This window comes from Pelodiscus sinensis, chromosome 5 (genome assembly GCF_052426305.1).
Source record: "Pelodiscus sinensis isolate ZL-2025 chromosome 5, ASM5242630v1, whole genome shotgun sequence".
In the NCBI taxonomy this organism is placed as follows: domain Eukaryota; kingdom Metazoa; phylum Chordata; order Testudines; family Trionychidae; genus Pelodiscus; species Pelodiscus sinensis.
In genome coordinates, this window is record NC_143056.1 from 26,878,207 (window position 1) to 26,891,025 (window position 12,819).

General features: G+C 43.2%; 1 protein-coding gene across 3 annotated transcripts in view; it reads right to left on the reverse strand.

Moving 5' to 3' along the window:
• VRK1 (VRK serine/threonine kinase 1) overlaps window positions 1-12,556 on the reverse strand; it is a 58,520-nt gene extending 45,964 nt beyond the window's left edge. For 2 of the 3 annotated variants that reach the window (XM_006123753.5, XM_006123752.5), the window contains exons 1-3: window positions 12,398-12,556; window positions 2,375-2,536; window positions 212-267 (exon numbers count right to left, since the gene is read on the reverse strand). In XM_006123753.5, coding sequence (XP_006123815.2) covers window positions 212-267; window positions 2,375-2,531 — 213 coding nt within the window. In that variant the 5' untranslated portion in view covers window positions 2,532-2,536; window positions 12,398-12,556. Of the gene's footprint in view, window positions 1-211; window positions 268-2,374; window positions 2,537-12,137; window positions 12,300-12,397 lie in introns of those variants that run through there. The other variant, XM_075926613.2, reaches the window with a different exon arrangement.
• Window positions 12,557-12,819: the final 263 nt, after the last annotated feature.

The following is a 12,819-nucleotide window of genomic DNA, read 5'->3' on the forward strand; positions in this document are numbered from 1 at the left end:
AGGCTGGAGTGCAATGCCTTCTGGCGCAACCCTCGGGGACTACAGAATAGTCAACTAACCGATAAGAATTCATTAAGTTACTCGACTATTCAATTAACCGATATTTAACATCCCTAACTCACACTGTATGACAATACTCATTCCTGCTGAGGGGATGTTTCATGGTAAATATACTATATGAGAGAATAAATAAATTCAAAGTTTCTCTTACCACTTTTATAACATAGGGTGCATCACTGCCAACCGATTTTGAAGAATTAACATCAGCTGTTAAAATATGAAGTGTATCAGTAGAATGAGATGCAACTATCATAAAACAAATACAACTATTACAGGTTGAACCTCTCTAATCTGACGCTCTTTAGTCCAGCAACATCTGTGGTCTGGAATTATTTTAATTAACCAGATGTCCACTTATCATAGGTGTGGCCAAGTTTCCCGCAGTCCCATAAAGTCTGTTTACAATCACCAGTCCTGGCTCTCAGTGTGCTGATCTGATATTTAGCTCTAATTTATCCCTAAATGTCTTCTAAGAGTCCTGTAAGCAGTGTAAGTGTTGGTAATGCTGCTGGACAAGAGAGACCTCCCATGGTTTGGCAAATCCTCTGGTTTGGCAGCAGTCAGGTCCTGAGGTTGCTGGACTAGAGAGGTTCGTGTTATGTCATTTGGGTAACTATTCTGCAAAATAATTAAATATTAATACAAGTATGAAGTGTTCAGTAGCTTGATGGTAGAATTATGCAGAAAACCAAGTTAAATTTCTGTCTTGATTTCTCCCACTACAGACATATAAAATGATGAAGTATTCCACCCAACTCCTTGCCATTCAGTTGTATCATCACCAGTGACTTACAGGTAATGCGTAATTTACAGTATGGCATACACATAGTAAGCAAGATCTCACATATCCAAAAATACTTTTTTGCTATTTTCCAATTCTCAGCTTGTCTGACTTATAGAAACTCCACAGGTGGAGTGTTAATGGGGGATTCCATGACAGACAATTTTAAAATACCAGATATACAGGGAGACTGGGCACAGGAAAAGAGGCTCTCTCAGAGGGAGCATGATTATGCTTGAAGGAAAAGGCAACTAATTAATGCACACAACTGTATAAAATGAGCAGAGGTCTACAAGCGGAATGGGCAAAACATGCAGCAATGGTAAGCTAGAAACCCTGCTTGGCATCTGCCTTCTCTTCAAGACAGTGCTTAATCCTCTCCTACTGTTACCAATTCTTGTTAGGAGCACTTTGATTTACCAAATGATTTTGTAATCAATTACTGACTACATGCCACAGAATTCAATGCAATCATGACACAAACATTGGGAAGAGAGGCAAGACATCATGTCACACACTTGACTGAATATACTACAGTCAAAAGGGTCCTTGCCTAGTGTATGCGTCTAAATTTTCATCCCCTCAGCATTGGTGTGTAGAATGACAGCCATGACAGGAAGATCTTCATACTGTCCATTTATTCAAACAACAGATACATTTAAGGATTAGGTGCTATATTAAAGAAAAATGCATTATTTTCTGCACATTTTCTCATAGTCAAATAGACAGCATTACAAAATGAAATCCAAGAATTTCACTGTCAGGGTATTTCATACATATTGCAGGGAATTGGTTATGTAATATCAAGCACTTGACCCAGGTTCAAATGCAACCCTGCAAAGAAGCGGAATGCTGTCATCTGTTGGCTGGTCAACATCCTGTATCAAATGAGTCAGTAGTCTCAAATTTAGTATTTAGGTACCAAGTATCCTTATGACAAATAAAACCAGCAGACAGAAATTAAAGATCAAATTATCATGGAGACTGAGCTATCATCTCATGTCTACAGATAGTCCTCCAAAGTCAGAGTTGATATGCCATGCCAGGGCAGAGTGGGGATACCTGAAATGCTGGTGCCACACCACAAGCTCTCACAAGTACTAAATTTTAATTAAAAGTGCAATAGCAATTAAGATACTAAGCTAATTAAATATGGGGAAGGGGAAATTATTAAATCTATCTACAAACATTTGAAAAATAGTATAAAGAAAATGAATGATTTATATGGAAGAGAGACTGTCACTTCAGCTAAGAAAAAAATATGATTTCTCATATGACGTAGCTAGGGATAGAGTAAGAACCATGAGGGACTTCCAAACAACTTATTCATGACTATATCTTTAATACCCTCTAATAACTATCTTCACCTACATCTCTCCATTCTGCAAGAAAAAAAAAACTAAACATCAGCTCTAACAAAAATGCTGTTAGTTTGAAGACTGTCTTTATAATCTATTATCCCAATTTTGAAGAGGAGAGAAACACTTCAAACCTTCATTTTAGAAAGAGATAGTTTGGTTCACAGAAGCTTACCAAGATACAGGCATCCAAAGCCACCTTGACCTATAGGCAGGCCTAATTTCCACTCTTTTTTTGACGTGTCTGTTAACACCTCTCCAGGAGCAAACTCTTCTGCAAGCTTCCTCTTCACAGGACCTCTTTTTCCAGATGTCTTCTTTATATATGGCATTTTCACTATAAGAAGTAAATGCCAGGGTTATAAACTGAGCAGATTTTCCTTTCACATCCTTATTATACTCCATATGCCAGTTTTTTATGCTTTCTTTGCTCATTACAGACTTCCACACAGCAATGATGGGTTGTTTAAATTGCCAAATTGTTACTTTTTAACAATTTAAAGAAATGTGCAAGGTAATCCTGTAGGCATGAATCCTAGGTGAAAAGCAATGCATATTTCTTCAGGGATCAGAAAAAAAAATTTCAGATTATTAAAAATCTGATAAAAAGTAAAAGAGGAAGCTTCAAAACAAAAGATTCTGTATTAGCAGGCTTTGCATAACTTAATTCATACTGGAGAATTACAGAATCTATTTCATTTGATAATTAATTATGAGCTAACAATATGAAAATATATTTAGCTGTGATATAAAGGCTTCATAAAGCTTATTGTATTTACAAATGTTTCATGTAGTCCATTTCTTCAAAAATAGGAGTCCTGAAGCTAGAAAAAGAGCCTAAAAAAAGAACTCTCAACTTTCTCCATAACCATGTTTTCAGTAAACTTTGTGATTGGCATTATGCCACAAAGATCAAACACCTGTAAGAACTATTCAAGTAATCATCTAATGTTCTCCCAGAAATCTGAATCTATCAAAAATGCAACAGTTGACTTACTGTAACTCAGAAAAACATTTACAATAATCTAGAAAGCTCAACACTTAAAAAGATAGCCTCTTGTTTAAAAGTTCTGAATAAAAACTTTATTTTTGCCTCCTGACCTTAAAATCACAGGTTAGGAAAACAACACTTTGAAACTATTAACTTAGTGGCTTCATCACAGTTAAATAAATATGTCACCCTTCAGAAGGGCCGAGACCCTTCACTAGACAATAAGCCTGTTTGAGTTCTCCAATGAGACAAGAATCAAATTTTCATTTAATCAATTATTTCTGTGTCTTGACTGTTTGGACATTACGTGTCAAGGAATGCATATACATCATTCATGTGAAAAGGCCTTCTTAATGTGTTTTACATAGAACTTGATCTGTATCTTCTTTAGGATAATGACAGCAGCAATATAATCGCACCCAAAGCCTACTTATAAAAAAAAATACTGTTATAACTGGGCTTTATAACAACAATGCTCAATTTGGGAGGTTCCTAGACAGCAGAATAATGATTTGTATTGCTTCTATGTTATCCTAGTTCTTAAGTAGTCCTATGATGTCTGTGTCATATTTGCGACGAAGTGGAAAGTGTTTCATTCCCACATTTCAGCAACTTCCTCTCTGGATCCCCGGTGCCCTCTTTTTCCTTGTCTCTTCTCCCCCTGGGTGTTGCTGGACTTCTGTTCCCGCCTCATCAGCTTCCCCTCCTGGCTGTAAGACACTTATGAGGCCCTCTCTCCAGCTCCCCACATCACAGAAACTGCATGCCTTCCAACTGTAGCAGTAGTCCCAAGCATCATAGTCCCTTCCTGCAGTTCCCTGGTCTGAATAGCAACTCCTTTTCCCCCCAAGCAGCCTAGTGCCATGTCAGACTAAGCAACAGTCTCCTGGAATCATGGAGTATAAGTATCATGTTCCCATCAGCTGCGAGCACCAGTTACTGGCAAATAAGTCATGCCCCCTACCTAAAAATTCGGCATCCAGGAAATGGGCCACTTAGAGGAAAAAGAAAATGTCTTAAAAATGCTTTCATGTCCCATTCCCAAAGTAAAAGAAATAATATATTGTTCTACTCTACAGGAGCATCCTAAACATGCACAATTTCATTAGATAATAGAAATACACTTAACTCATAGCACACGTACACACATCAGCAAAGAACAAATTAGAAATCACTACCACAAGATAAGGGTACCTCTAAAATTATTGCTAAGAGCCATTCAATACTATTACTCACACCTGTCACAGCTGAACCTTCTAGTATCCAAAATGCAGGTTTTTAAACTTTTAATTGATATCCAATATTTCAAGCTATTACTGTAACACCAAATTTTATATATATTCCAGATACAGCTTTGTGACACTTTATTTTAATTTATAAAACAGAAGTTTACCCAAATTTGCATTTGGTCCTCTTAAAATGTTTCTCTTAATCCTTGCGTTTTTTTCTTAAAGAGATACAATAGTATAGGATTCAAGTTAAAGATTTTCCCCCCATTTATAACCGAGGAGAAATCTGACTTGTGTGATTTGTACAAATTAAAATGTTACATGATCTAACCTGGCTGGTCTGAAAGAGACTGATCCACAAACACCAGGAACTACTACTACTTCTTCCCCACCATAATATACCTGACTTCAGAAAATGATTTAGTGACCAGTGCTGCCACATTTTCACAAAGAGATAGAATCTGAGCAGCTTATATTCAACATATATATTATTAGCTTTATTAATCAAGAGTTAATCAATCTATTCCACCATGTAATGTCACCATTAGATCTGCTGCTGACAAACTTGCTTACAAGGAGCAAAACAGTTTATTCAACTAACCCCACAAGAGGGCTTAGCAAAGAGTGCTTCCTCCCCCAAGTTTTCATCATCCAAAAGTTAAATACGAAAATTAAAGACAGTCAACATGACATCCCTTTAACCATAAAAGTGAAAGCTCGGAATGGACAGAGATTGACTGTTTCCAGCTGAGAATCATACACTTAAATACACTAGATACGCATAGATGGGCATGAATGTAGACAGTCAACTAAACCATGTGTTAGGATGGCATTGTGCCCACTCACAAGTTGGTCAAGCTATCACTGGGTCAGATGCCATGCAACTGTAGTTTTAAAAGGACAAAACACAAAAGACAAGCACTGTTTTGCAAAAAACCTGGCCTTTGGAAGTACTGAAGCTCTGGCTCCCCATACTTCTGCATTTGAGATCATGTGTTCAGGTATGAACCTTCTCAGAAGTAATCCAGTATACATACAGGAAGATTTTGGGAGTGGAAGCAATTGTAGCCAATTACAACATATTATTAAGACAAAAACATTTGAAGAGACAAGGTAAACATCAAAAAAAGGAAAGAAAATAAAATGCCTTTTATTGCTACTTTTGGTGTTGTACATAATTTGCTAAGATTGAATGGACGTTAAAAGTTGTGGACCACTGTACTTTTAATTTAATTTTAGATACATCACTGGACTATTTCCCTCGGCATATCTGAAGGACATCCCTTGTCTCAAAGCATCTCTCTCTCTGTCAGTCATATACAATTAACCACGAAATAAAATTTGCATATTTAAAAATAAATATTAATTCCATATTATCTTAAAATGCTTTACAAAATGATGCCCCAAAATCACTCACCTTTAGGGAGGACTACTGCAGTTATTTTACAATATACAAGCAGTCCCCGGGTTACATGGATCCAACTTACATCGGATCCCTACTTACAAACGGGGTGAGGCAACCCCGCACTAGCTGCTTCCCCCCAGCAGACCAGGGAGACGTAGAGCGGCTTTTCTCAGCAGACACCTCAGCTTGAGAATAAAGGACTGAGGGAAGTGAGGTGTGGGAGAATAAAACTGAGCTCTGGAGAAATGTTTGGCTAGAGTTTCCCCTACAATATGTACCAGTTCCAACTTACATACAAATTCAACTTAAGAACAAACCTACAGTCCCTATCTTGTACGTAACCCGGGGACTGCCTGTAGTAGTATCAGTATTTACATAGCAGGAAAATTATAACAAAATGAAAGTGTAGGGGGGGTGTTAAGGTATGAACAAATAAAATGTATTCAAATTAGAGTAAAAAAATCACACATACAGAACAGCATAATACCCAACTAACACCACAGTAGGACATATGTTTAATACAGACTTAGACAACTTGAAATTTCCTACATCATCATAGATTTTTTGGTTCCTGAAGTGTCCCACAATGAGAGACAGTCAAAGATCTCAGGCTCAAACATCTACACATCAACTGTAGCCCCACAGACTGACCACCAGGAGCCCCAAGATAGCCACAGCCAGAGCACAGGTATTTTATTTCAGTGTAAACATAACCTTTGCGAGGAAAAATAATCTATTGCCCCCAATAAACATATTGTTTAACCAGTTAACTGATTAAATGAGGATGGTTGGTGGTGCAGGGGGCTGCTCCAGCCCAGTCAGAGCAGCCCCTGCCTGTGGGGGGAGGGAAGGGCGCTATGAAAAGAGGCTGCTCTGGATGACCGGAGCATCCCCTGCTCATGGCAGGACCCCTGCAGGGCTAGAACTGCCCTGGCAAGGAACTGCTCCAGTCTCCACTGGTTAACTGGCTAAACAGTTACATCCCTAGCCTATAATGATACATAGTGTCATACGATGAAGTTTTCTATACAGTAAGTCACCTGTCTACACCTAAGTCAAAGTGGGCAATAATTTTTGAAGGGGGGCCACTTCAAAATGTTTTTGAAGTGTTTGCGGGCTGCCCTGGAAGGAGTGAAGCCTTTAAATAGCAGGAGTTGAAAGGGCTCCCACCTCCCCTGCACTCCCAGGCATCACGCTAGCAGGGGGTGGGAGCTACGAGCCCTTTCAACTCCTGCTTTTGAAAGGGTTTGCTGCACCTGGCCTCCCTGCTAGTGCATTGCCTAAGAGGTGGCATACTAGAGCTCTTTCAACTGCTTCTATTTAAAAGGGCTCATGCCTTCCCTATGGCTGACATCGCCTAACAGCTGTGAGGACGGCACAAGCTCTTTCAATAGAAGTTGAAAGGGCTTTTGCATCCCTGGATTTCAAGCAACACACTAGCTCTGGGGCCGGGAGCCACGAGCCTTTTTAACCGCTACTATTTAAAGGACTCGCATGAGACTAAAGGAGGGAGGGCCAGGAACTGTTGCAAGGGCTGGATCAAAGAGCTAAGAGGGCCTGGCCTGCTGACAGGCTTTTACCCACCCCTGACCTAAGTGCTTCAAGAAACCAACCACTATGCAGTGCAGTATCACTACTAGATTGGTGAGTACCTGTATACTGTTTTATACTTTCATTTTTATTGTATACTAATCCTTTGAAAATTGGTATTCCATTGGTAATTATAACTGTTAACCAACCAGAATGTTTGGCTAACCAGCACCTCCCATTTCTCCAAAGAGAGATAACAAAGGTTTCTATTTTCTACCTCTCAAGAATATTGTGAAACTTAATTGCATTCACACTCAAAGTGCTTTGAAATCCTTGGATGTACAATGCTATGTAGATGTCATATATTATACTGTCTCTGAAGTACTGAAAATATTTGACCCTGCTAACTGACAGGAATATATTTTTAAAGAATATGGTTGCCCCACTGTAGAGGGCTGTGTGCTCAGAAATTGCATAGAATTATATTATATTTTGCTCCTAACAAATAGAAAAATTACAACAGAAGTAGAGGGATGTTTGAACTCTTCTCCAAAACCACTTTAGAGAATACAAGGTCACTGCTTCTCCACATGCTATGCTTGAGATGTACATACAATTTAGCAATTTTATCTCATCAGTGATCTTTTTATAAATGCAATCTGTACTACTGTTGTGCTCTTAAATAAGCTTGAGTAGGCATTTCCCAGGTTGTGTTTTCTACCATTCTCAGTAGAAGTCAAATGAATATAAATCAAATTCATTTTAAGGAAGTATTTCTGTATGTGGCCATTCAGAATGACTATACTGCTGAATTCTTTTCTGATCTGGTTCTTTCCTAATTGTCTAAAAACTGTCATTTTTAGATTTGATTATTTCAATAGGATCTTTCAGCATAGAGAGGACAGTGCTGCTAACCTATGATCCTTTTAGTCAATAGGCAGTTATAGAAAGACATGAAATCTGCACATTATTTATACCACTTACTCATTGCAGAATTTGGGATGCAATAGTGTAGTCCATTAATGGACGAGCAAAAGCGTATCGGTTAATGCTATAGGCTACATGCATCCCTTCCCCTCTCCCACCCAATAATTTTTTTTAGCAGGCTGTCCAGCAGCCCAGCTCAGTCCTAGCTTGCACTGGGTCCAGGACCTACCCCTGCTGTGGCTCTGTCTTTAAAGTGTATTAGGAGCCAGATAGGCAGGTAGCCCACCTCAGTCTGGGTCTGGGAGCTCAGACCCCACTGGACAGGGGCTTCTGCCATCCTGTGCTGTTGCCTCTGTATCAGAGGCAGCAGAGTGGGATGAGACAGACAGTCCACGAGGGGAGTTGGTTTTTAAACTGGTTCCCCTCATGGACCAGCTCCTCAAGAGTGAGCCCCTGGGGACTATGGAATAACCAAGTAACCCATAAGAATTCATGACGTTAATCGACTATTCAATTAACTGACATTTAACATCCCTATGGAGAACTCCTCAAATCTTCCAGAAAAAAAAATCCTTCCTCTTCTCCACAAAAAGACACTTTTTAAACTTCTGAAATACTTCATTTAAATTGTGTGCAGTTTTAGAATTTGAGGTTTTATTCAAAACAAGGGATGTATTCTTGATGATTTCTTAAAGGCACCATAATAGCCACAAATATTTCATATATTTCCAGAATCAAAACCAGTAATTTTTACTAGGGATGTTAGATATTGTGAAACTGAATAGATGTGTAACAGCATGAAATATTAGTGGCTACAGACTATTCGATTGTCCTCGGAGGCAGGGCTGGCAGCCAGTGTGATCTCGGCCTCACTCCCAGGATGCTCCCTGCCACCCCGCGCTGCTCGCTCGCTCGCTCTCTCTCTCTCTATCAGAGGCAGCAGCACAGGATAACAGGCAGGAGATGGACTGCCAAGGTAGCCAATTTAAAAAACACCTCCCCACGCAGACAGCTGCCTGCCACCCCACGCTGCTACCTCTGATACAGAGGTAGCAGTGCAGCAGCAGTCCCTGTCCGCAGGGCACCCAAGCTCCCCACACACAAGAGTCTAGTCCACAGCAGCAGCCTCTGTCCCTGGGGACCTCAGACCCCCTGCGGACAGAGGATGCTGCTGCTGACCAGCTCCTGTTCATGGAAGCAGCACAGAGAGTGAGAGGGCAGTATGAAGCAGATACACATGGGGAGACTGCTTTCAAGCAGGCTCCTCTTGTGTGCCCGCTCTGGGGACCCACCTGCCCCCCCCACTGCTGCCTCCTACACAGGTAACAAGGGGGGGACAGGCAAGAGATGGTGTTGGGGGGAGCCAGCTTAAAAGCCAGTTCCCCGCAGCCCCAGCTTCATGGTGTCGCCTGCCCCTCCACCCTGCTGTCTTTATCAAAGGCAGCGGCGGCGACAGGGGAGGCTGCCGCAAAGCAGCCTCTATCCACAGTGGCCTGGGTTCACTGCAGACAGAGGTTGGTCCACAGCAGAAGCCCCTGTTCATGGGGGGTCCAAGCACCCCATGAAGGGAAGCCACTCTGCCTCTCACAGAACCGCCTGTCTGTGGCTAGTCTGGGCCCACCATGGACAGAGTCTCGTCTGTGGCAGCAGCTCCTGTCCGCAGGAGGTCCAAGCTCCCCACAGACAGAGACTGTTGCTGTGGACCAACCTCTGTCCATAGGGAGTACAAGACGGGGGGACTCGGTAAAGGTGATTTCCCCCAGTACCATCTCTGCAGGAGGCTGGGGAGGCAGAGGCACAGTGGGAAATGGCGTGAGCAGGGACTGCTTCAGTCCCCACTTGTGCCAGTTCCCACTGCGGGTGCTTCTGCTTTTGAAACGTGCAAAAAAGAAGTGCTGCAGGAAGCACAGGGTTAGCAGGGACTCAAGCAGTCCCTGCTCACCCAGTGCTCTCTGTAGTACCCCTCCCTTCTTGCTGTCTCTCTGAGAGGCAGTAATGGGGACAAAAGGAGTTGGCACTAGGGGAATCTGGTTTAAAAGCCGGCTCCCCCCAGAACAATCTCCAGGGTGCCGTATACCCCCCTCCCCACCTCCGGCCTCTGTTGCGGCCAAGCAACCCCTGTTTGCAGCAGCTAGGGGTGGACGTGGGTAGGGGAACATTCAGGAAGCATCTCCTGTCTGCAGCCAATCCTGGCTGCCATGAAAAAGGGCTGGTGCCAGAGCAGTCTCTGTTTATAGTGGCCAGCCCTGGCTGCTGCAAACAGTCCCAGTTCGTGCTAATCGCCCAGCAGCTCTTACTACATTTAAAACGCAGAGCTGCAGCATAGGTGGATCTGGAGCTGGCACAAGCCAGGACTGCTCAATCCCAGTTCAAGTTGGCTTCTCTGGAGCTACCCCCGCTGTAGCTGTGGTGCTTATCAACTAATAGACTATACAATTAACCAGATAATTGCATTTTAACATCCTTAGCTCCCACTACTCCCACCTCGTTGCTGCAGGGGGAGGGTGGGGAAAGGGGGAATGCGTGTAGTCAATAGGATTAACCGATAAGTTGAAATTTATCGGTTAACCATATAGTCGACTACATGTTGACATCCCTATTTTCTACAGCAAATGAAGGTCTAATTTATACAATAATTTTTTTCCTCCCTCAGGCCTTCTGTTACATGTTTAGAATAATGCTGCACATCTCAGATTAACTGGGGTTATTAAAAATCAATTGGCAGCAAAGTAATTGCTTCAGTTACAGCTATTTAAAAGTTCTTGCCTCTCAGTATTTATGTTCAAACTAAGCAGGGTGAACCTATATCGGTAGCTTTTAAAATATTTTATAAGGAAAGCAGAAGGCTGGGGAAACTGGACACAGACCTCTTCTCCCACAGGCAAAGACATTTTATTTTTGAATCCCTCAATACAGCTCAGACCTGCCAAACCTAGATCTTTTAGAAGCAACCTCCCTGATTCTGGATTTAAACCATCTCCAGACATCATTAATCTTTTGTACTTCAATGACATTTCAGATCTCCCTCAACTTTCTGACATCCATTCATACAATACTCAGACTGATAAATCCTTTCATATATTTTTATCACCTGGAAACATGTCTAGAAGCCATATTAGATATAACCCCAAAACCTCCACATCTCTGGACCAGCACTCAACACCCACACTACAAAGGAGCCCTTAAGAAGTATTTGGGGTAATTCTACAAGGAGTGGGTGGACTGCTGTTTTAATCATCATTTAGGGCCCCAAATGACCTGGAAAGTCAATGTTGATTAAGTGGTGGAATACATGTCTGTCTCAAGCAGCAATGACTTCAGTGAGGGTAACTTATATCAGGAAGAAGACTTAGTCTTCAAACACCACAAAACATTTTTCACCAGAAGAAACTCAAAATTCCCATACCAATGACAGAGAACATGTCTGGAAGGGCTCTCTTTTGAAATCCTTTGGGGACAAAGGGCTTGAGCCTACACCTGTACAACTCTGAGTCCTACAAAGGCTTTTAAAAAAAAAAAGCCAACTCATCTCCACTCTCCCAGCTGCAATAGGATAGACGTCCCCGATCCTAACACATTTGGGCAGGATTTTAAGGATATATTTCTAATAAGGTAAAAATTATGTTTTTCTCCCCTTCAGTGGTGATGGATTTCACGTGTGTGTCCCCCTCCTTGGTCCCCCCAGAGAAGAAACACGCTTCGCCCTTATCTGCACGGGCCCTGTGGCCCTGTGTACACGTGACCCGCCTCCAACCCCACGGCCAGGGCGGGGCCCAAGCTGAGAAGCGGGGAACCGCGGGGTCGGGGGCGATGCAAGTCCCACCCATGGGGAAGGGGCCGGAATGACGCTCCACACCTTCCAGTCAAGCCTCCGCGTGGGGTGTAAATGGGCGCGGGAGGGGGAGCCAGCCGGGATCGGCCCCCAGGGCGGGCGAGGGAGGCTGTTCCTCGGCGGGATGCGAGTGGGGCCAAACCTTTTCTTCGGGGGGGGAGACAGCTACAGCCTCCCCCTTCCCTTTCCCGGACCGGAGCCCAGCTCCCGAGTGGGGGGGGGGGGGGAGAGGCTGAAGGTCCAGCCGGCTGCGCCCGCCTCCCCAGAGCCCCAGCGTCAAGTACCTCCTGGGTCTCAGGAGCCGGGCCCGGGCCGACTGCTCCTTCTGCCCTCTGAAATTCCCGCACTGCCCGAGCCCTCAGGCAGCCCGCCCGCCAGGCTACGCACATCCCACTATCGCCCTAGCCTATTGGCTATGTACCCGACAGAGCCCGCCTACACGGGAACAGAGGCTCCCGCGGACCGCATCGGCCACCGTTGCTCCCTCATTCTTCCCCGCCCCCTATGAGCCCGGTGCATCTTGGGGGTTGTAGTTTTTGCTCACCTGGCAGCGCCAGCCTGCGCTGTCCCTATGCGAAAGCATCACGAGCCGCAGAAGGGAGCCGCGTTCGGGAACGCCAGCTCGGAGCAGCTCGGCTATCTAATGAGTACGCCCAGGAGGCAAATGGAAAATGCAGCCAAGGAGGATGCATCTGCATAATTGCCA